Source organism: Lithobates pipiens, unplaced genomic scaffold, assembly GCF_037356315.1.
Source record: "Lithobates pipiens isolate NorthernLeopardFrog02 unplaced genomic scaffold, aLitPip1_a1.2 Scaffold_13, whole genome shotgun sequence".
Classification (NCBI taxonomy): Eukaryota; Metazoa; Chordata; class Amphibia; order Anura; family Ranidae; genus Lithobates; species Lithobates pipiens.
Window position 1 is genome coordinate 362,554,540 of NW_027507718.1, and position 25,759 is coordinate 362,580,298.

The 25,759-nt window shown below is 43.5% G+C and overlaps 1 protein-coding gene across 2 annotated transcripts in view; it reads right to left on the bottom strand.

The window, feature by feature from the left end:
- The window catches only part of LOC143975136 (putative ATP-dependent RNA helicase DDX60), a 595,575-nt gene that overhangs the window by 87,720 nt on the left and 482,096 nt on the right, over positions 1 to 25,759 (bottom strand). For both annotated transcript variants that reach the window (XM_077477174.1, XM_077477173.1), the window contains one exon: positions 4,998 to 5,119. In XM_077477174.1, coding sequence (XP_077333300.1) covers positions 4,998 to 5,119 — 122 coding nt within the window. The remainder of the gene's footprint in view (positions 1 to 4,997; positions 5,120 to 25,759) is intronic.

Below are 25,759 nucleotides of genomic sequence, written 5' to 3' on the forward strand. Positions count from 1 at the left end.
ATAAAAATAAAATGTAAAGCACCCCTGTCCCCATTATGCTTGCATGCAGAAGCGAATGCATACGTAAGTCCCGCCTACATATGAAAACGGTGTTCAAACCACACATGTGAGGTATCGCTGCGAATGTTAGAGCGAGAGCAATAATTTTGGTCCTAGACCTCCTCTGTAACTCAAAACATGTAACCAGTAAAAAAATTTAAAACATCGCCTATGGGGATTTTTAAGTAGCGATGTTTGGTGCAATTCCACGAGCATGTTTTCCATTTTTGAAGGGTGACATATTAGGTATCTATTTACTCGGCGTAACTTCATCTTTGACATTATGTAAAAACATTGGGCTAACTTTACTGTTTTTTTTTTTTAAAGCACAAAACGTTTTTTTTTTTTTTTTAAAACGCGTTCGAAAAATTGCTGCACAAATACCGTGCGAGATAAAAAGTTGCAACGACCACAATTGTATTCTCTAGGGTCTTTGCTAAAAAACATATATAATGTTTTGGGGTTCTATGTAATTTTCTAGCAAATAAATTATGATTTTTACATGTAGGAGAGAAATGTCAGAATTGGCCTGTGTGCTCCAGAACTCCTGATGGTGCTCCCTGCAGGTTGGGCCTCTGTATGTGGCCGGGCTGTGTAAAAGTCTCATACATGTGGTATTGCCATACATGGGAGTAATAGCAGAATGTGTTTTGGGGTGAAATTTGTGGTATGCATATGCTGTGTGTGAGAAATAATCTGATAATATGACACTTTTGTGAAAAAGGAAAAAAAAATCTTGATTTTGCAAAGAATGACAACTGAGCATGTTTCACTATACCACCTATACAAATGCTAAATGCCATGAAACACCTTAGCATTTGTATAGGTGGTATAGTGAAACATGCTATGTTTATCTGGATACATTTAGTTTTAATGTGTCTTTATGATTTTACATGTATATATATATATATGTTTTTCTCTTATTTTATTTTATTCCATTTTTTCTCCTTATAATATAGAACATTTTTATCAGCTCCTGAAGAAGCGTCATCTAGTAGACGCGAAACATGTAGAGCACCAGAACATATGTAATTTCTGACTGTATGGTTGATATCCTCTACTTTATATTTATATAAATATGTATCTTGTTTTTTCCTTTTTGGAAATTTTGAGTGGACTATACTACCTTTGATAGGATTTTTAGGTCATAAATGTGTATGTATAAGGAGGAACAATATTTCTCTGTGTTTGTAAAAAAAAATTTTTTTTCTGTTTTTTTATTTTATTTTATTGGCTGTTTATATATATTTTTTTATTCTTAATAAATAGAGATAAACTCTCTTGATTATATCGGTTGTGTTCACAACTTCTTTTATGCCTAAAAAGTTCCTATTGAACCCACACATTTTTTCTTTTGAGGTCTTTTATGTGAAGGTTCTTTCATCCATATTTATTTTTTTCTCCCCAATTTTCCCCCCATTTCCTATTAATGTCTATATTTACAAAGTGATAAACAGGACGTGGCATTTTGTTTAATTAGTGTATCCACAGACACCACCCTGTGATAGATACACGTTCCTATTCATTTAAACACTTCTGTGCCTGTTCACCCATTAAGTCTTCCTTCTGCCATATGTTCATTTTGTGTTTTCCTATGCAGGTAGAATATGATGAAGGAAACAATAACACAATATTGAAATTGTTGAATTGTAAATAGCAAATTGTTTATTGATTGAATTTTATACTTACAGATACTCAGAGTGTTGATGATCCTGAAGAAGCAGGCATTAACCTGTGGAACAAGATAACCCCATCTGGCAAAACCTAATTAGGGTCTGTTGAATCTATATATGTCTGTATTATTATGACATCCTATATACAGTACATCAATTTATGTGTATGGTTGAGCAAAATTTGCAACCATTTGATGGGATTTTAAACTTTACATGGTGGAATAAAATTAAAAATAGTTTGTTATGCATTTTTAACCCTTAAAGTCCTGCTTAGATACTCTTATAGGGATTTCTATTTCATATGTTACTTTGAGTAGGCTCAAACTTTAAGCCCCTCCACTGCAATTATATCACATTCACAGTTTGTCGTAGCATACTCCACACACCCCAATTATTCTCCTCTGGGTACTTATGGCAAAAAAAAAAGGAGAAAAGTGTAAGTGCAGGTAGCTAGTAGTAGTTGGTCACATCCACCTGAACTTGTTCTATAATGTTTAAAGACGTTTTATATTTACTACAGTTCTGAAGAAATGACATGGTAAATGGCTTGGCAAGCTATGAAAATTCTTCACCATATCAGAACAGTGACAGAAGTCCAGTTGAATGTGACTAACTACTACTAGTTATACCATGACCTGGGTGAATGAGAACCATCACAGATGTAAGTTCAGATGCCCTAGAAAGTAGAAGGAAAGGCTAAAATTAACAATGTTTAAAGCTTTGCCTCCTTGCTGCTGATAAACATGCTACATACTGTTTTCAATAAATCACAGGGAATTTTTTTTTTCCACTTCTTCAGAGGGATTACATGATCGCACAGCTCCACCTGTTCTGTGTCAGTGGGAGGCTTGCTGCAACTGGTGTTAAGGTTTTGGAGTGGCCTAGTCAAAGTCCAAACTTAAATCTGATTGAGATGCTGTGGCATGACTTTAAACAAACCGTTCAGACTTGAAAACCCTCCAATGTGGCTGATTTAAAAAAAACTGCAAAGAAAAGTGGGACAAAATTCCTCCTTATCGCAAATGCTTGATTGCAGTTGTTGCCACCAAGGGAGGCACAACATGTTATTAGGGTTAAGGGGCAATTACTTTTTCACATAGGGGCAGGCAGGTTTGGACAGCTTTTTCCCTTAATAAATGAAATCATCATTTAAAAAATGGCATTTGTATATATCTCTGTGGAATATTAAAATTAGTTTGATGATCTGAATCATTTAAGAAATAAAAAAAAAATCAGGGAGGGGGCAAATACTTTTTCACAGCTATATCACCCTCTAGTGTGCTAGATGTAAATAGTTTTAGTTGTTAATGTAGGTAAATTGGCTTGGCTGAGTGCCAGGCCTGGGTTGTGAATCTGGGTCAGGGTTTAGTGATTCAGGGGCTGAATGACTCATCTGACAGCTCTTCTGGTGCCTCCCCCTGTTTTCTGGAACCTTGGGAAAAGTTCTAGATAAAGTGGATGGAATCTAGGAGGGGCTGTCATGCCTATTTATGAGGGCCTCAGCCAATCCCCAGCAAATGGGCTGGCAGGAGGCAGACTCACCTCGCCAATAGACATGAGCCATGGAAGAAGGGAGTCGGATGAAAGATGAAGATGGAGTGCTGATAAGGCCCTTCCAGGATGCCCTCTAGTTTGACCTTGGGTCTGGAAGATAGCCCAAAGCACGCACAGAGGAAGCTCTTCCTGGATGCACAGGAGAAAGGAAAGAGGACAGCGGGAGCAGGTCAGCACATCTGGGAGAACTCCTCAGAGTCAGTCAGGTGGGCTGGTGAGTGTCAGTCTGGAAGACTGTGGAGATAGTGTCAGTCTGGAGGACTGTGGGAGAAGTCAGCCTGGAGAGCTAGTGAAAGCTGCAGCCAGGCAGGTTGGCAGTGCCTGAAGAGGTGGTGCTGGGATCAGTAGGCACAGAAGGAATGTGAGCTGGACACTGAACTTTTGCTACACAACTAAGGGACTTCATGTTTCTGCCTATAACAGGCTTTTGCTCTGATCTGACTGAGTGCCTTGTCAGATCATTATGATGTGCCAGCTGGGTTTTTGCAAACAAGTGAGTGCTGTAGGAAGACGTGGAGTGTATATAGAGACTTTATATAGGAAGAGTTGTCCCTGAAGTTGTTTTGAATTCAAGTGGGCATCCCATAATCTCCCATCCCTATCCAAGTCATTATCCCTCAATAAAACAAAAAAAAAAACATAGTCATGGACTGTTCTCTGTCTCTGGAGTGCTTGTGGAAATTTGGTGTGCCTGGTTGTGCAGGATGGGGCATCCCATTCTACTTGTGACTTCTTAGGGGGTGCACTATATATATATATATATATATATATATATATATATATATATATATAACATCTTTTTCAATAACGTTAGTGTTAGATTTATATATTTAATGAGGGGTAACTCTTGGTTTCCTTTTTGTGGGATTGACTATATGCAATCTTCCTTTTTAAGTTTTATTAGATGATTTCTGGGTACTGCTGATTGCTTTTATTTTTTATTGAATTATAAGTAGAATAAACCCCACAATAAAGAAAATAATGAATTTTTGTCTGACACAATGGAACAATTCTAAAAGGTGTGCCAGCTCTGGATTTCTGCCTGCATAGTCAATATTTACAACACTCCATTAGCCATGTAGCTGCTTGGCCTGCTTTTGCAGTGGTCCTGACCTTCCCGGTGATGACCAGTGCTTCACCTCTGTTCCCGGTCCTGAATTATAATTATTGAAACAAAATACTAATGTACTGTATTGACTTTGAATTATTTCATTTGATGGTAAGTGCTTTACTAAAATGTTTTTGCCTCAAAATTCTTTGATTAAATGCAATGATGATATGTGTTAACTGGCACTTATTCAAAACATTAAATGTTTTCTTCATTGTCAGTAATAATTTGGTCGTGCGATTATGCCTTTAACATTACATTGTATTTAATACTAGGGATTCATGTGTTATCACATATAATATTCTTTTAGTGTAAACTGACAAAATAGAAATCTATGGGTGAGAGCAGATTTTAGTAGACACCACTGGCCTATAGATCTAAGAAAAATATTGGCAAGCTTAGCTGTCCTGACCAGCAGAGCTGTTCCTATAAGGTAACACTGGAAATAGAAGTGTCTAATGAATACATGAACATTGCACCCCACACGGTACATTGTTTTGCTGTCAGTTTGTCTCCTGATGATATACTACTTTATGATGTCTATGTTGCTAGAAATATCCTTCCTTGCTACATGCTCTACATGGCAGCTGTGCTAACAATCACAAATATTTTGTTTCTCTTACCTTGGACTGATAAAACTTTCCTTTAAGTGAACGCCTGCATGGTGCTAAATATAGTCTTCCAAATAGGTTTGCCAGTATCAGAACTAATGTTTGCATTACAGAATCTGGAAATTTTGTTGGGTCTAAATAATAAAAGAGAGACAAATAAATGTCATGATTAAACACTAAGCTATTAAAATGTATTTTCCAAATAAAGCATATTTAATATTTAATTACATTTAATCAAATATTAGTCAGTGACTAACTGAAGGTATACTACTTGTAAAGCTGAACTTGGGGTTGAAGACAAAGTTACCCAACAGTGGTTCTCCTCCCCACTACAAAGGTAAACTGCTTGTTTTGTCTGGGGAATGATGAATAACTTGAATTACTTACCTTGTTCCTTGCTTGCTTGCTTTTCCTGGCAGAAGGTGGTCTGCTCCGTCGTCTGATGCTCCTGAAATATGGCGAACCCTTGGGGTCCTCATGTACAATGCAGGACCTCTGGAATCAAAGAGCTAAGAGAAGCAGGTTTAGGGGATCAATTGAGGATGCCCCCAGGAACATAGAATAAGAAAAGTATTTCACCTAATGAAAATAAACCTATACAAAAAAAAACAGTTAACCCTGGCAGTGATTAGGGGGTCCAACTGCAAGGGTAACTTTTTCTCCAGTGTGGCCTTCAGCTTTATTTAGTATAACATTTAGAAGCAGTTTGACGCATTGGAACCTGTAGTAATCTCTCCTAAAAACTGTAATGAATTGTGCCAACGATAGTTGAGGCTCTGTCAGATCTGATTATTAGAAAAAAAAAAAATCAGAGAGCATACCAAAGAGTATTTCCCAAGATCTATTTGGCCAGAAGGCCCAGCATTAGCTCACTATTAAAACCGGAAGATAATAATAATTATGATGGATAAATAGTTATTAAGTGCGCACTTTCTTCTAAACATGGGCATTCTGCAAAATATCTGATCCATCCCCCACAAACTCTAAAGCTGGCCACACATGCAAGGAACTGATCATTTTCCTGGTCAAGTGGCATACACAATGACTTTTTAGTATGTCTTGTAATCTCTTTGGTAGCACCCTGGGGTTTAGTCAGGGAGCTCTGCACAAATTTACTTGCCAGGAGTAGTTACCCTATTCAATTGTTAGAGATCCATTGATTTCTCCCTAAGTTTGACCTTGTTGTACTTTTCTCTTCCTCTACTAGGTGGCTGGGCACTTGGTGGTTCTAGATATGGGAAGTACAACTCAAGGTCAGGTTATGGGTATGTGGAGTATCTCGGCCAATGGGCAAGGGTTTTCTTGAATCCCTTGGCCTACTGGGAGAGCCTATATATATATATATATATATATATATATATATATATTATATCCGGGTGGAGTCAGGTGATCTGTGTTCTGTGCCACCTGGTCTAAGTATCATATGCCCCGGGCTGCTAGGCCTGAGATTGGGCCTATCCCGGAGGCATCTGGCTGCCAGGCTGTGTGGGGGCTTATCCAGAAGTAAGAGGGCAGCGCAGGGTTGGGATTGCGGCTTGCAGTCCAACCAGAAGTGATTGTTCTGCCAGCCGGAGAACCTGTCGTGGTCAGAGGCAGAAGTAAAGCTGACCCACTAATGCCACGTACACACGATTGGACTATCCGCCCGGATAGTCCGGTGGGCTGTGAAAGAAGTCTTGACTCAAAATTGTCCGCTGCAGTCCGGCGGACAATCCGCCCATCTGTGTGCTAGTTCACGGGACTTTTGAAATGAACAGACTTGCCCACACATGGAGTAAAGTTTGTTCATTTTTAACGTGGCTCCAGGTAGACAGAACTAGCCAAGGAATCAATGTCGCCGCCTCCATCAGTGAGATTGGCACCTCGCTAGCCCCGTCACCTGGTATGAATTTAAAGGGGAACCCCTACGCCGAAAAAACGGCGTAGGGTCCCCCAAAGTCCATACCAGACCCTTATCCGAGCACGCAGCCCGGCTGGTCATGAAAGGGGGTGAGGACGAGCGAGTTCACAGCCCAAACAAAATTAGGTATTATGTTGCAGAGGGGATGCTACATCTGTGGAAGAGCGGTGTGCGCTCCAACTGCATTCCACGTGATCGGCGACCCGGAAGTGACGTAGTGTGTGTGGCTCCGTCGTAGGCATCTAGTCATTGACGATGGACCATCATGGACCGCCGCTGAGGACGTCAATGATGAAACACCTACGCCGGAGCCACGCACACTACGTCACTTCCGGGTCGCTGATCGTGGGGAACGCAGTTGGAACGCATGCCACTCTTCCACATATGTAGCGTCCCCTCTGAAACATAATACCTAATTTTATTTGGGCTTCCCAATATGTGGCACATTATTTAAAGCCTAGGTGCCAGTTGTGGGTGAATAACATCGATGACTAGCTCATTGCATGGACGCTATTATTACCTGACAAAAGGGGGTTTTATATATATTTGATATCTATGTTTTTTAGATATTTTTGTCACTTGCTGTTTGTATACTTTTTTGATTATGTCCTATAAAGAATTTTTTTTTTGAATAAATGAACTTTGATAGTTATAAAACTACTACGCTACAGCTGCTTTTTGTTTCCTCTGAAGATTCATCAGATCATATTGCTATAATTTACTTTCAAGGAGAACACCCCCAGACATCAGGATCTCCCGGAATATACGGACTGGAGAGAGAAGGGGAAGGAGCCGAGGTGATCCAGCTGGACACAGAGAGATTATATGCACTTAACCCCTTAGGGGTACGAGGATCTGGTGAGTGGGGACACGAGAGGGGGAGCACGCAAGTCACTGGATATTTCTGCTCAAGCACAAAAAGTCACGCATTCTTCTTTTCTGGATTTATTATATGTATACAGTTTCTTTTGTGCTATTGTGCACACTGTTTGCAGTTTTTCTGCACCATTTGCAGTTTTAAAAAATATTTTTGCACTAACTATTTTTGAACTTGATTGATATACAGTAGGTGCCACCGATATTGTGTTTCCAGCACAATCCTGTCGCACTGGTTCCCGGCGACAGGCTTCTCTAACCAGCGCGATCCCTGGTTCTCACGCTGGCTGCAATAGGAAAATGTAATTTTCCTATAGTAGCGAGCGAGCGGCAATAATGTCGCCTCACTAATGAAGCCTGCATGCCTTCGGGGGCATACCAGGCCCTTAGGGACGGTAGGGATTTTAAGGGGAAGAACGGTGTGGGGGTCCCTCAAAATCCATTACAGACCCCTATCCGAGCACGCAGCACCGGCCAGTCAGGAAGGGGGGTGGGGACGAGTGAGCGCCCCCCCCCCCCTCCTGAGCCGTACCAGGCCGTGTGCCCTCCCACCCCAAAGCACCTTGTCCCCATGTTGATGAGGACAAGGGCCTCTTCCTGACAACCCTGGCCGTTGGTTGTCGGGGTCTGCAGGTGAGGGGCTTATTGGAAGAAGGGGGCCCCCAGATACCGGCCCCCCACCCTGTACGCCATGTACCCCTACCCATTCACCTGGTGAAAAAAAAGTAAATAAAAAACAACACACAAGGGTTAAAAATAGTTTATTGCACAGCTGAGCCACGCCCTGAGCCATACCAGGCCACGTGCCCTCAACATGGGGGGGGTGGGTGCTTTAGGGGAAGGGGGCGCCCTGCCCTGACCCTGCCCCTTGTCCCTATATAAGTCGCCGCACACCGCGTCCCTGGCATTGCGGCCGGAGAGAGCATTGAGTCAACATCTCAAGAAGGAAGAAGCAGAAGAATGGAAGGCGGCAGCAGCAGAAGACCGGACCACCGCTAGTAAAAGAACTGCAAGAAGAAGTGGTGGCCCGGCAAGAAGAACCGAAGAGGGGGACAAGACCCCCAAAGTTGGAAGAAGGGGCGGCGAAGATGGAAGACCGGGCCTCCGCTAGTAAAAGAGCTAAAGGAAGAAAGCGGAGGCCCAGCAAGAAGAACCGAAGAGGGGGACAAGACCCCCGAAGTCGGAAGACCCCTGGGCGGTGGCGAGAAGACCCCCCCAAGAAGACCACCGGAGCTGTGCAATAAACTATTTTTAACCCTTGTGTGTTGTGTTTTATTTACTTTTTTTTCACCAGGTGAATGGGTAGGGGTACATGGTACCCCAATACTCATTCACAATAAGCCCCTCGCCCGCAGACCCCGACAACCAAAGGCCAGGGTTGTCGGGAAGAGGCCCTTGTCCTCATCAACATGGGGACAAGGTGCTTTGGGGTGGGAGGGCACGTGGCCTGGTACGGCTCAGGAGGGGGTGGTGCTCGCTTGTCCTCACCCCCTTTCCTGACCGGCCAGGCTGCGTGCTCGGATAGGGGTCTGGTATGAATTTTGGGGGAACCCCACACTGTTTTTTTCGGCGTAGGGGATTTCCCTTAAAATCCCTACCGGACCTAAGGGCCTGGTATGCCTCCGGAGGGGGAACCCATGCCTTTTTTTTTTTTTATTTGGCGTGGAGTTCTCCCTTAGGATTCATACCAAATACAGTGCCTGGTATTGGCGGGAATCCCATTCTCATCCTCGCACCAGTGTGAACCCGGCCAGCGATGCTTGTCGCTTATCGGGAAAGGAAAATAAACATTTTTGCTTTCCCGATGCGAGCCGGCTCGGCGCTGGCGCCCGCGACAGGGCTCGCAGGGAGTCAGTCTCGCCAATAAAAGCGGCGAGATTGACACAATATTGCGGTCACCTTCTGTATAGACATTTTTTACTTGTTGTTTGCACATAGGTTATGGTGTTTAAGGCTGGGTATTTTATGAGCACATTATATATATATTCCTCTGATAATACAGCCTAGGGGGGTATCTGATGTAAGCTCTGTGAACTGTGGGAAATCTATTAGTAAGTGTATACTCCTGGCTTTGTTTCTTCCTTTTTTCCCCCCTATCGAGGGTTTTTCTCCCCCTGCTGGTGGAGAGGATTCTGGGGAAGAGCTGCTTCTGGAGGAAGTACCTCCATAATTATTATACATTATTTTAGGTAGCGCCTTTTTACCCTATTTTTTATACAGAGAGTAACTGATGCAACTACCGGAACAGTATTCTCATCGAATGGGCATGGTGGAGAATCAGGAAACTTCAGGCGGTCAGGGACCCAACCCACAGAGGTGACGCTTGCAGAGCAGCCTTGTGAGTCAAGCCAGGGACTGAGCTGGTTAGCAGGGGTGAAGCTTGAGATGAATCTGGAGTGCCAAGCTAGGGAACCAGCAGGTAAGCATGGGTGATGCTTAAGGCAGATACCGCCACAAAGCTTTGAGGAGCACCAGGGATTCAGAGTTAGTAAATGACTAACTAACCAATAACTAACCAATTCAGAGTTGGTCCAGTGAGAGACCTGGAGCTCAAGGGCCTGAAGTAGAAGTTTTAGTGAAGCAAAGAGGAATGTAACAATTTGAGTTAGGAACTGTTAAAGACTGTTGCCATAAAAGACACATGCAGATGTGGTGCCTTGCTGGGGGCCTTTCCCTGTACGGATGTCCTCCTATTAAAGTCTCAGAGTCTGACAATTGAAATTGTAATTGCTTCTTCCGGTTCTGGCACCGCATGGAGTAGCTGCCGCTCACCTCAGCTCCTGCAACTAGACTCCAAAATCGTTATATAAATCCAGCACAAATACCGGCAGTACCTCCAGCTAACACCCGGCCACGACATGGACCGGTTTGTGGAGAAAACTGACCTGCGATTGCACAGCCTCAAATGAAGGCCCCCTCCACAGAGACGGCGCCTGACACGGAGGTAAGCGGCAGTCCGGCCCCCTCCACCTCACAACCTGACATCACTCCACAGCACAATGGAGACCAAAACACAGAGCTTATTGCCCAGGCTATGGCAGCTCTCCTCTCCCCAATGATAGCAGCCTCTGTGGAGAAAGCTGTCAGCGCAGGCATGCAACAGCTCCAGGCCCAGCTAGGGGAACATGCCTCCAGGCTAAATGAGGCTGAGCACTGCATAGCTAACATAGAGGAGGAACTTTACCAAGCACAATCCTCAGAACAGACCCAAGACAAGATGAACAAATACATTCTAGAGAAATTGGACGATTTAGAAAATAGGTCCAGAAGGAGTAATCTGTGATTTGCGGTCATCCCAGAATCATTACAGCCTTCAGCCTTCACAGACCTTTGCACGAGGTGCATTCCAGAAGCTTTAGGCCTCCCAGGCCCTTGCACCGTTGAACCTGCCCACTGCATGGGAACCTTTAACTCCGATCGCAAATCGCCCTGACAAATTATCTCAAAATATCTTAACTATTCAGACAAAGCTTTTATCCTTCAGATCGATGGAATATAGATCCTGATCTTCGCGGACTACTCCAAAGAAGTATCCAAGAAAAGGAAAGCATTTCAACAAATATGTTCGGAGCTACACCAGCAACAAATCAAATTTACCTTATCTTTCCCAGCTACTCCATGGCTCAAAGCCCCCAATGGCGACCAGCTCTCCTTCCATGATCCATCCGAGGAGGAGGCCTTCCTAAGATCACTACGCACAGGTTCACAACTCAGCCCCTCTTCCAGAACAGCTCCTATCAACCATGCTCTAGACTAAAGAAGCCCATGCAAAGACTCTCGAAAATGGTTCAGATCCTCTGGCCCAGACCAACGTTGCTCCACACCTCATTGAGAATTACAACGCCATTTTTGTCTCTGTTACAATTGCTCCTCAACCGCCCCCTGTCGGCTCAACACCAGCCAAGATGACTTTCACTAAGTTCTTTCTCAGTTTTGTTCTCTCCTCCTCACCTGGTACTCCACTTACTGGTGGGCCGAACCTTTTTACTGTTTTACACAATGTTAAAATGTTAGAAACTTGTATCGATTTTCTCTTAAGCCATGGTTTCCTCCCCTGGCCTCCCTGCATAGCTCAGACCACTCTCCCCATGCACAACCCAAGCTGCCAGCATACACCACCCTCCAAGATGTGGGTTCAAATACTGCAGTCCATGGATCTTGTACTGGGAGCTGGCCTACACAGTGACTCCATACAGAAAAAAGTGAAGTTTCTCAGATATGTTTGATAAAAAGGGGGGGATCTAATGCGCAAACCAAAGGGAGAAAAGAAACTAACAGGCAGCTGATAACATCAGGGTGTTCCCACACCAAATAAGAGACTGATAGTAATAAATAAGAATGTAGCGCTTACCAAACAAAATAAATATATTAAAAAATATACGAACCTTTGGAAGTAACACCAAAAGAAGTATATCCAAAGGAATAATAAGCGTTCAAATGTTAATATCTCATCAATAATAAAGCCAGCGATTATTAATACCACTGTCTAAGTTGATAGATGAGAATTCCCTCTCCAAAGTGATCATAAACCATGGAAAAACAAGGATTGAATAAGGCCCACGGACGGAACCTCCTAATGGCCAAACATAAGTAACCAATTTATGAGAAAATATAAATAAAAAAAGAACCTTAAAACTAAGTGGACATCAATATCCTAAAAATAAAATTAAAATCAATCCTATGTACTAAATTATTAAAATAATTGATAAATCCTAGAGTGAATAACTGTATGAAGCATCCCAGTGATTATGACATCCAGTAGACTGTCAATACAAAATAAATCCAAATTGCAAGACCATACTAATTAATAAAAATTAAAAAATACTGAATAAAAATATTAAGCAAATAAATTAAGGACAGGTTCACCAGAGGACCACAAATAAATTAAAACCAGTGAACAAATACGGCAATTAGTGCAATAATAACCAATAAATTGTGCAATGGCATCCAACCATGCAAAAATGTGCAAAATGAATTAGTGCAAAATTAGCAACGGCTATCAAATCAAGAGCAAAAAAAAAGTGTAGTGCTAATTACTGCAAACAATTTATCAATGTACTCAAACAGTGATGGTATGATAAAATGGTGAATACTGCAAAGAAAATAATAATGAAGTGTCAATGTGCTCAGTGACAATGTGTAAATAGCAGCAATTAATGCAATGCTTATCCCAGATCAGAAATCAGTGTATATAAACAAATATACATGCATAAACTGTATAGGGGATAACCCACGATGATATTAAAATAAAAAGTCCCACACAGTGAATAGTCCAATCAAGTGATCTGTGATTCAATTGCCCAAAGTTGTGGTGATATAACAGAAAATCCCACACAAGGAATAGTCCAATCAATCTCCGTAGCCCATAAGGATCCCGCCAATCCTCCAAGTCGCCCTATAGTGAGTGGTATTGACTTGGTGACCTTGAGGATTGGCAGGAACATTGACTTCTACCTTCAACCCCTTGTTCAGCTCATCCCTTCTATGCTATGCTATGTATAGCATAAATATGCCCCCAGCCTGGCCAATTTATTTGTGGCCCAATGGGAGGAGGACGTTGTCTATGCCTTGAAGCGAAAGGAATTGGTTCTTTGGGCTAGGTACATAGATGACGTTCTCCTCCTGTGGAACAGTGACAGACCTTCATTGGATCGTTTCATGTCCATTCTCAATAATAATTATCGTGGTATAGTCCTGAACTATGAGGCCATCCATACTAATATCCACTTTTTAGATTTAGAAATTATGGCTACTCCAGGAGGCCTCGAGTTCGAGACCTATTTTAAGCCTACCGACAGGAATGGATATATTCCTATCGATAGTTGCCACCATGACCAATAGCTGAAATTAGTCCTGCATGGGCAGTTTCTCCGTCTCAGGAGAAACTGCACCAGTGATAGGGTTTTCCAAAAGCAGTGTCAGACATTGAGGCAGAGATTTCTTGAGAAGGGATATGGGTCTTCAATGTTAGATGCCGACATTGAGGCTGTGTCAAGGGTCGAAAGGAGTTCTCTCCTAATGGATCGCCCCAAACCATTGAGGGAAAATAAATTCAAGTGGTTGTTCTTCACTTCCTTTTCCACTCAGCACAAAGAAGTTAAGAACATTTTAGCCAGACACTGGAAGGTGTTGCGGAGCGATCGGGTCTTAGGACCTTCTCTCCCTGAGCGGGCGGGCATTATATTTCGTTGCGCCCGCTCCATTCAGGGAAACATTGCTCTCAATGCCATTGATCCCCCCAAAACAGTGTCTTTCAGGTCTGGTTTTGCAATTAGTTAGTTTGACATACCTTGCTGACACTCCTTTCTCATAGCCTTTTTTCCCTTTGTGTGATTGGTTCCTGGGGGTCATGTGTTTTATGACTCCGGGATACTGTTGCACTATGGCCAAGATACAGTGTTTTATGATGCCGGGATACTGTTGCAACATAGACAGGATGATTGAATGATGCCAGGAGGCCGTCGCATCACTGACGTGTTTACATAATGATGCTATGATGCGGATGCTGCCACCGGAAGTGACACGGGGCACGTCTTGCGTCCTCTATTGGTGGAACGCATACACGCACAGTGGGGCAGTCCATTAAGGCTTGGGAGCTGCTTCGCTCCCTGGCGGTGGAGAGTGGATATGCACCATAGGCTTTTGATATGCCATTTTGAGTGTCGGCCTCTCCCGGTGGCCATCTTGGTCAAGTTTGTCGGCACACCCACATGGCTTACACATTCCGGCCAACATTTTGAGTCATTGTATGTTTTTCCGGTCGCCATTTTGAGTTGATTTCTTTCACTTTAATTCGGTGGGCGTTTTAGTGATTTTGCACATGTATACCTCCATTGTTGTTTGCCCTCGATTGGACGGTTGACATCTGCCTTCCGGAATTTTATTATGATTAACAGCTGGTATGTATATATATATGTATGAATTTATGAACATATTTATTGATGTGTTTATTTATTTATGTTGCACAATTATTGTTGAATCTATTGAATATATTGAGAATTATAGTTATTATCCCATTATCCCATTGAGGGATTTAAACAATGATGCTGGCTCCCCCTTAGGTCACGCCCTGGTAGGTGTGGCCACCAAGGGGTGGTTTTATGATTTTGTCTATATATATTTTGGCAATGTGGGGGGTCTGGGATATGCCCCAGTCAATTACCTATTGTGTTGAAATATGTCGGGCTACATGTATCTTACGCTTCCCACATCGCTTTTAAACTTTTTATGTGATCACATTTTATGTCACATCTGTTTTACTTTAAGAGGTGAATAAAGTTTTAGATAATTTTGCACTATTGGCGTTCTTTGTCTTTTTGTTTTTTACACCATGGGATTGTTCGGAGCCGTTCTGGAACCTTTGCTGAGACATTTTCATCACAAAATGTTTGGTGTGGATAGGCGCTACTCTCCATGATGGTCACCTTGTAGCCTGGATCGTCTGGCTCCATCCTCCCTGTGTGCTAGTGGTTCTAGCACTTCAAGCCTGTATGATACATTGCTGTATGGTACTTGTATCCAACTTATCTGGTAAGAGTGTTTTATCTCTCTATCTGATTTCCACCTGTGAAGCTACGGAGATTGATTCAAGACTCACTGACTACAATTTTGGGCGATTGAGTTACTGATCACTTGATTGGACTATTCATTGTGTGGGATTTTCTGTTATATCACCATAACTTTGGGCAATTGAATCACAGATCAATTGATTGGACTATTCACTGTGTGGGACTTTTTATTTTAATATTGTGGGTTATCCCCTATACAGTATATTTGTTTATATACACTGATTTCTGCTCTGGGATAAGCATTGCATATACTGCTGCTATTTACACATTGTCACTGTCTGAGCACATTGACACTTCATTATTACTTTCTTTGCAGTATTCACCATTTTATCATATAATCACTGTTTGAGTACATTGATATATTGTTTGTAGTAATTAGCGCTACGCTTTTTTTTGCTCTTGAGTTTTTGAACTTTGTTTGTTTGAGTGTGTGCTGCTTTTTTCTGATATATTTCTTTGGGTTTAGCACAGTTTTTTTTCTATTTTAGTATTTAACTATCAAATCAAGCAAGGATAACTAAAAATTAAAGACAATCAACAATGTAATTGTAAGTGTTTACTATATTAAAGTGGTTGTAAACCCTTACATCACACTTTGACCTACAGGAAAGCCTAGATTAAGGCTTACCTGTAGGTCCAAGAAATATCTCCTAAACCTGTACGGTTTAGGAGATATTTGCCCGAAGACAGGCACCGCGTGTCAGCTCCCGTGCGCATCCGCGGGAGTGACGTCATCGCGGCTTCGCCGAATGACAGCGGCGGGGCTGCGAGACCCCACCAAGAAGATGGATGCGCCGGACTACAGGGGACAGTGGTGACTTCGCTGGCTCCTGTGTCAGGTAAGTGACACATAATGGACTACTATGTGATGCATAGTAGTCCATTATGCTTCGCCTTTGCAGGGAATGAAAGAGGAAGTAAACCCATCAGGGTTTACTTCCTCTTTAAAGCTTTGTTATTTAAATACTACACTATGGAGTGCCTTTCTTCCTTCTCCTAAACCGCTTGATGATACTTGACTGAGGGCTTCTTTTTTGTCACTTTATTTGAACTGCTTCAGTTCTTTGCATTTTTGCTCTTTTACCATATTTGCACATTTTATTGTCTTTGCACATATTTAGCGTTTTTTGCACAATGAACATTTTTTTTAGTTATCTTTGCTTGATTTGATAGTTGTTGCTGATTTTGCACTAATTAATTTTCCACCTTTTTGCATGGTTGGATGCCATTGCACTATGTATTGGTTATTATTGCACTGATTGTCCTATTATTGCACTAATTGCCGTATTTGGTCACTGGTTTTAATTTATTTGTGGTCCTCTGGTGAACCTGTCCTAAATGTATTTGCTTAATATTTTTATTCTGTATTTTTTAATTTTTATTAATTAGTATGGTCTTGCAATTTGGATTTACTTTGTATTGACATATAGTCTACTGGATGTCATATTCACTGGGATGCTTCATAGTTATTCACTCTAGGATTTATCAATTATTTTAATGATTTAGTACATAGGATTGATTTTTAATTTTATTTATATTGGAAGTCCACTTAGTTTTAAGGTTATTTTTTATATATATATTTTCTCATGAATTGGTTACTGATGTTTGGCCATTAGGAGGTTCCTTCTGTGGGCCTTATTCAATCCTTGTTTTTCCGTGGTTTATGATCGCTTTGGAGAGGGGATTCTCATCTATCAACTTAGAAAGTGGTATTAATAATCGCTGGCTGTATTATTGATGAGATATTAACATTCGCTTATTATTCCTTTGGATATAGCAAGCGCTACATTCTTATTTATTACTATCAGATATGTTTTATTGTTTCTACCTTTTACCTCCTTCCTTCTGAATCCCCCTCCATGCACTGTTATCCTATGGTACACTTGCACCAACTGACCCTAACTCCATGCTTTCAGATAGCCTAGGCTCCCCTATATCCCCGATTATATAGTCAATAGGAAGACATGCCAGTTAGCTAAGCAATCCTTTCACACTTGGGCTGAGACCCTTGAACTAACCAAAAAAGTGCACATGGATGCCACCCTTCACAAATTTGGCAATAAGGCTGACAAATTACTTTCAAGACTCTGCAATGGCCCCAACTGCCCAACCTATATTACCTCCCTACAAGAAGCATCGCGTACCATCAAAACCAGACAAAAAGGCATAAACAATGCTATGTTACACTACTATTCCTCCTTATACGCGGCTAACCCCATAGATACACCAACAGCACTTTCCTTTCTTGAGAAAACAACCCTCACCCAAATCTCCCCCTCTCAACTAAATGCTCTAAACGCACCCATCTCTCTTCCTGAAATCTCATATGCCATTAGGAACCTAGCCCCATCTAAAGCCCCAGGCCCAGAAGGTTTCACGGGCAAATTCTATAAAACCCTACAATCACTCCTGGAACCCACCCTCCATGAAATCTACCATCACATATGGTCAGGCGGCTCCTACCTACCCACGAGCAACCAAGCCATCATTAAATTATTAGCAAAAAAGGTAAGGACCCACAAGAACCGGGTTCATATAGACTTATAACCTTTATGTCAATATGTTCTCCAAAATTATTGCCACTATAGTAGCCATCATCATACCCTCTCTGATACACCCTGCCCAATCGGGGGTTCGTGAAGGGTAGGACAGCCACCATGAACATCAGAAAGGTGATGATGTCCTTGGAACACGCAAATGCAATCCAAAGGGAGACCACACTATCATCCCCCTAGATGCAGAGAAAGCCTTCAATAACGAACGTATGTTTAGATTGGCTTTCCATGATCATGACTAAAATGGGATTCTCCAGCCCTTTCACCCACCTTATAAGTACCACTTAAACTTCCCCGGCAGCTAGGCTGGTAGCGCCAGGCCTCCTATCAGACGAATTCCGCTTCACAAAGGGACGAGACAGGGCTGTCCCCTATCCCCACTCATTTATCCCCAACACAAACTACGCACTTCACTTCAGAAAATCCCATCTCTGACATTCTCACAATCAAATCAATCTTTGACCAATTTAGACTATGCTCGGGTTTTCACATTAATTACAATAAAAGTGAAATCCTCCCCATAGGCACTCTATCCAATCCTCCCTGGACTCAAAAATCCATCTTCTCAGTCGCTAAATCCCACATCACCTACTTATTAATAAAAATATGGAAACTACCCTCCTCTATCACCTCAATTATCCCCCCCACTCACAAATTTTTTTAGGAGCTAGATAACTGGATGGATCTGCCCCTTTCACTCCTGGGAAGATGCCATCTAGTGAAAATTGTCAGTTTTGCCCGCCTACTCTACCCACTTCAAACCATTGCCTTGCTTCTACATCATAAAAACATGAAATTTCTCAATGCTGCCATCTCTAAATTCCTTTGGCAAAACAAATGACCACATATAGCCTTCACAAAGCTATATCTTCCCAAAAGCGAAGAGGGTATCAATCTCCCAAACGTCAGAACCAACAATTTAGCCTGTCTATTGATAACAGGTCTTGACTGGGTAGCCCAAACATCTCGTTACTCCAATTATCCCTTGGAAACCACGATTGTTCACCCATACTCCTTGGTGGCTGTCATATAGGTCCTGCCAGTATCAGGTGTTCCAGTTCCCGTGGTCCAAGATCGCGAGTGCCGTTGCGCGTGCCGGCGCACACGCTCGCGTGCCTCTGTTGGCGCCAGGTGGGTTATTTAAACCTGTCTGTTACAGATGGTCCCTGCTGTCTGCTCTACAGCATGTGTGCCTGAAAACCTGATCTGTGACTGTTTACCTGTGAAAGACCCGGCTTACCTGTGACCATCCAGTTATCTGCCTGAATCCAAACTCGGCCTGTTTGTGACTATTCTTCTGCCTGCCTTCCTGTACCTTGCTGCCTGCCTGACATCCGACCCAGCCTGCTTGACCATCCCTGAGCCAATCCAGCCTGCTGAGCTGTCCCTGTCTGCTGAGCTGTCCCTGTCTGCTGAGCTGATCCAGTCTGTTTATCCTGCCAGGCGCCCATGCCACTCCTTACTCCTTTGCCTTCTGTTACCTTACTAGGGGGCCATGACTGGGAGCCGTAAAGGAGGCCTTCCTCTGCAATTCGGGCTCAAAATCATCAGGTACGTGACAGTGGCCCTCCTCCACTGTAAGTGGAAATCCATTCCACCACCTCTTCAACATAACCTCCTGCTACGAGACACAGCCATTGCTTGGCGAGAAGTCCGGAAAAGCCTCAAACTCTCACCCTTCATATCCAGCCACCTTCCAATACAAGGAAACCCAAGCTTCCCTTCAGGTCTGGAACATCAAATCTACGTCACTTAGCAGCGGAATGACCTCACAAAATTTTCTTCGTTATGTGACTTGGAGACTGGTCGCCCCATCACATTCCAAACTTTAGCTGACAAGTTCTCGCTTCCTCAATCACATGCCTTCCAATATAGACAATGCATCAGCTTTCTAAAAGATGCTTGCAGAGAGGATCATAAAAGGTTCAAACCAGTTTTCATGGATGCCCTTCTCTCAGAGGGTTCATACAAAATACCAAACATTTACCAGCCTCTTCTCCTGAAAACCATTCCTCCTCTAATATCCTCATCAGTGTCCAACTGGGCAAAAGACTTCCCGAATACCAAGCTAGTGGACAAACTCCTACAAAGTCTCAATGCCATCCACAAATTGGTACCCAACAAATCTTGGAGGGAAACCCAATTGAAAATTGTGCACCGAGCTCATATCCCTTTCCTCTCAACCAAACAAGCTCAAACCTACTCCATCTGCCCTCTCTGTTAACACCCTAGGTCTTCACTGACACATTGCTTCTGGTCGTGCACCTACATCTCCACCTTCTGGGATCAAGTCCTATCCTACATCTTTGAAGTGACCCTGCTGAGACTGCCCAAAGAACCTCTACTCCTCAATCATCATGCCAGACTGCTGGTTGGAAGCTAAACAGTGGGGACCTTGAGTGGAAAGTGAACAAGTCTTGCTTTTTGACTGCTGGTGATTGCTGGTTTGCATTTTTAGGTTCTTTTTGGGGCTTTTCCTTGTAGCTTTTTAACCCCTTTTTCTGACACTTTTTAAACAGCTTTTTTTTTCTTTGTTTCCTTCAGCCTACTAATTAAGGGGAGTGCTTAATTGGTCACAGGCGCTTGAGGCCTATATGAACTTCTGTAGAATTCACTGTGAGCCTGCTCATCTTTTTTTTTTTTAAATCAGAGAAAGTTTATTAAATAACAAAACATAGAAGTACAACTTACAGCTTACATCTCAAGCATAGATTATTGTCACAACATAAAAGCTTATTCACCCCTGCAAGAGGAATATTCAAGCATTCGTTTCACAATTCCACATGCCATATCGTCCCAACCACAGTAGATGTTGATACTATATATCCTGGCTGTGCTTTGGTTCACCCATTCAGAATTACCTACGGTAGGTGTCTTACATTTAGTGCCCCCCAACTCAAACCTCCCTTCCCCTTCTTTTATCTCAGCATTCGGTCCATGACCAGATCAACCGGAGAGAGGCCGGGGGTATCCAACCAGGGTGCCCATAGTTTGTCAAACTTTTCCGGTCGCCCTCTATGTTGAAAGATATACTTTTCCATCCTAATGGTGTCCCCCATTTGGGCAATCCACTCCCCCAGCGCCGGATGCTCGGTCGCTTTCCAATGCCGAAGAATCGGCTTACGTGCTTGGAACTGGGCCCTGGCCACGGCCTGTCTATTATTGTCCCCCATGGGAATGTCGTCTAGAATCCTGAGTAGACACGGTCTTGGGTCTGTGGGTATGGTAGTCTGATACACTATGTTAGTGGTGGCCAGTACCCCTATCCAGAATAAGTGCAGTTTGGGGCACCTCCACAACAGATGGATCAAGTCCCCGTGATCTCTCGCACACCTGGGACAACCGGAGTCCTGTCTCACCCCCATCCTAAACAGTCTGTCGGGTGTGTAGTGTACTCTGAGCACAATATATAATTGAGATAGCTGCTGGGCCACATTTACCGAGCAATATTGTACTGCCTGTAGTGCCTCCTCCCATTGCTCATCCTTGAATGTACCGAAATCCCTCTTCCATTTATTTAATGCAGCCTGCGGAAAACCCCCCAGGCAGGCATTGAGGACCATAGAGTAAGTTCTACAAATAAAGCCCTGGAACTGTGATACGTTAGCCATAGATCGGAAGATCGGGTCGGTGAAAGAGTCCACAGGGCCCCCCCAGCCTGCGCCTTCACTGCATGTTGCAGTTGTAGGTAGTAGAAGAGCATGGATTGTGGGAGGTGAAATCTCTCCCTCAAATCGGGGAAAGGAGTCAGCCTCCCTGCTGTAAAAATATGTCCCAAATACATGACCCCATATCTCTTCCACCGCACACTACAATCCAGCAATAGTAGCTCCTCATAGTGCCTATTCTCCCATATTGGGCTGTACTCAGTGAAGCCCTCCACCCCCTGCAGTTGTCGAAAGTTTATTCCAGATTTTCTGCATAAGAGCGTAAGTGGGGAATCGTTTGTTTGATTTTGCATAAACTAAGGCCTCCATACCCCAGGGTATATCGCCATGGCCGGAAGCCAAGCACATCAGGGCCCTAATTGGTTCCAATTCTATGGTCCCCTCCTCTCCTTCCGTCTCTTCTGGCATAGCCCTGGCTATATGCTGCGCCTGCGCTGCCAGATAATAGGCCCAAGGATTAGGGTGGGCAAGGCTCCCTGCCTCCTTGGACTTTTGTAGTTGTTCTAATTTTATCCTTGGGGGTTTATCTAACCAAATGAAACCTCTAAAAATTGAGTTAATAATTCGAAAAAACTTCAGAGGGATTACCATAGGTGTATTGTGCAGAATATATAGGAGTTGGGGCATAAAGATCATCTTTATCAGGTTGACTCTTCCGACCAGAGACATCTTAAGATGGGACCAAATTTTGGTTTTGCCTCGAATTCTATTTAATAGTGGGGTCAGGTTAAGGGAGATATAATCAAGTGGTTCTGACGTGACCTGTATACCCAAGTACTTCATAACCTGTGGACACCGATATGTCATGTATTATCCGACCTCCACTGTCCGGATTGGCATCCAGCAGCAGCAGGGAGGATTTGGTCCAGTTTATGGTCAGTCCTGAATAGACTTCAAACTCTCCAATTGTTTCCATGGCCTCCCGCAGGTAATCAGATGTGTCTCCCAGGAGTAGCATGGTATCGTCTGCGTATAGCATAAGTTTTTCCTGGAACTCCCCATACTGGAAGCCACGTACCCTCTGATTTGCTCTAATCAAGGCTGCCATGGGTTCGATGGCAACGGCAAAGAGGAGGGGCGACAGTGGGCACCCTTGTTGAGTGCCCCTATGCAGGGTAAATGGGGCTCTGATGGTCGCCTGAGGTGAGCAGTATAGTAGTTTCACCCATGACAGGAACCTTTCACCAAAGCCAAACTTACCCATGACAGCCCATAAGTATTCCCACTCCACACTGTCAAACGCCTTGTGGGTGTCCAGAGAGAGCAAGGCCCTGTCACCCACATTTTCTGCCTGTGTTTGAAGGTTTAGGTAAAGTCTACGGAGATTAATGGCTGTGAACTTTTGGGGCATGAAGCCTGCCTGGTCCGAGTGGATAATGGAGGAGATGACCCCATTAAGTCTCAAGGCCAAAACCTTGGCAAGGATTTTGATATCACTCTGTAAGAGTGATATCGGTCTGTATGAGCCCAGGTCTAAGGGGTCTTTACCAGGTTTTAGAAGGAGAACTATATGGGCCCTGGTCATGGAGTCAGGCAGGCTCTGACACTCCTTCGCATAGTTAAGGATCCTCAACAGGCGAGGCAGAATTGCCTCCCCATATTGTTTGAAGACTTCCATTGGGAGGCCATCATCCCCCGGCCTTTAAGTTCGGAAAGAGGCTAAGAGCCCCTTCCTCCAGACCAATTGGAGAGTCCAAGAGTGCTCTGTGAGAATCAGACAGTGCAGGCAGCTCAATTCCCTGCAGGTAGTCCCTTAAGTCAGTGGTCGAATAAGTCGGCCTGGATTTGTACAAGTCAGAGTAAAACCTCACAAGTTCTGCCATAACCTGAGTTTGAGTGTTTACTAGCCTCCCCCCCCCCCCCCCCCCAGTGCGTAACGCTCCAATAGATGGAGACGTCTGGGAGACCTTAACTATTTTGGCAAAAAGGCGGCCCGTTTGCTTTCCCTCCTCATAAAAGGCCTGCCTGTTGAAGAATCTTTTCCTGTCAGCTACCTCCCCTGTGATCCGGGTAACCGCCTCCTGCGCAGCAAGCCACGCTTCCCTAGCCGCATCGGAGGGGTCGGCAATATATTCTGCCTCTAGTTGGCTTACCAGCCGTTCCATCTGCTCCCTGATAGCACGTGATTTAGATTTAATTCCCGTAACCTTGGTGATCATGAGTCCCTTGAGAAAAGCTTTAAATGTCTCCCATGTCAGCCTTAAATCAGGGTGATCCTCATGTCGTCTCCAAAACTCAGAGATCTCAGCCAACACCCGCTCATGAGAAGGACATAGGTTAAGCCAAAACGCATTGAGTTTCCATGGTGCCCTAGGCAAATTCGTAGCCAGCTTGGCAACCAAGGAAACCAATAGGGGCGAATGATCTGATACAACCCTTACCAGGTATCTAATGTCCTCCAGTAAATGTGTCGTTTGAGGTGTGCAGAGACATAAATCAATTCCGAACAGGGAGAGGTGGGTTTTCGAAAAACAAGAGAATTGTTTCTGCAGTGGGTTGCGATTGCGCCGCGGATCAGTCCATCCAAACTCCTCCGTGATCTTCCGCAGTGCCGTTCGAGCCCTCGCGTTTGAAGTCACCGGAGGCGGATGCTTATCCATAACTGGATCCATGTAGCAATTTAGGTCACCCACAATAATAAAGGGAACATCTGAGTGGCCCAACTGATACATTAGCAGAACCCTCAGTAACTCTGTCGTAAAAGGAGGTGGCACATACAGTGGTGTGAAAAAGTGTTTGCCCCCTTCCTCATTTCCTGTTCCTTTGCATGTTTGTCACACTTAAGTGTTTCGGAACATCAAACCAATTTAAACAATAGTCAAGGACAACACAAGTAAACACAAAATGCAATTTGTAAATGAAGGTGTTTATTATTAAAGGTGAAAAAAAATCCAAACCATCATGGCCCTGTGTGAAAAAGTGATTGCCCCCGAAACCTAATAACTGGTTGGGCCACCCTTAGCAGCAACAACTGCAACCAAGCGTTTGCGATAACGTGCAATGAGGCTTTTACAGCGTCCTGGAGGAATTTTGGCCCACTCATCTTTGCAGAATTGTCCTAATTCAGTTACATTAGAGGGTTTTCGAGCATGAACGGCCTTTTTAAGGTCATACCACAACATCTCAATAGGATTCAGGTCAGGACTTTGGCTAGGCCACTCCAAAGTCTTCATTTTGTTTTTCTTCAGCCATTCGGTGGTGGACTTGCTGGTGTGTTTAGGATCATTGTCCTGCTGCAGAACCCAAGTTCGTTTCAGCTTGAGTACACGAACAGATGGTCGGACATTCTCCTTCAGGATCTCTTGGTAGACAGCAGAATTCATAGTTCCTTTTATCACGGCAAGTCTTCCAGGTCCTGAAGCAGCAAAACAGCCCCAGACCATCACACTACCACCACCATATTTTACTGTTGGTATAATGTTCTTTTTATTAAATGCAGTGTTCCTTCTACGCCAGATATACTTGGACACACACCTTCCAAAGAGTTCCACTTTTGTCTCATCGGTCCACAGAATGTTGTCCCAAAAGTCTTGGGGATCATCAAGATGTGTTGTGGAGAAATTGAGACGAGTTTTGATGTTCTTTTTGCTCAGCAGTGGTTTTCTCCTTGGAACTCTGCCATGCAGGCCATTTTTGCCCAGTCTTTTCCTGATGGTGGAGGCATGAACGCTGACCTTAACTGAGGCAAGTGAGGCCTGCAGTTCCTTGGACGTTGTTGTGGGGTCTTTTGTGACCTCTTGGATGAGTCGTCGCTGCGCTCTTGGAGTCATTTTGGGCGGCCGGCCACTCCTGGGAAGGTTCACCACTGTTCCATGTCTTCGCCATTTGTGGATAATGGCTCTCACTGTGGTTCGCTGGATTCCCAAAGCTTTGGAAATGGCTTTATAACCCTTTCCAGACTGATAGATCTCAATTACTTTCTTTCTCAATTGTTCCTGAATTTCTTTGGGTCTCGGCATGATGTGTAGCTTTTTAAGGATCTTCTGGTGGACCTTACTGTGTCAAGCAGCTCCTATTTAAGTGATGCCTTGATTGTGAACAGGTGTGGCAATAATCAGGCCTGGGTGTGGCTAGAGAAATTGAACTCAGGTGTGGACAACCACAGTTATAGTATGTTTTAACAAGGGGGGCAATCACTTTTTCACACAGGGCCATGATGGTTTGGATTTTTTTTCACCTTTAATAATAAACACCTTCATTTACAAAT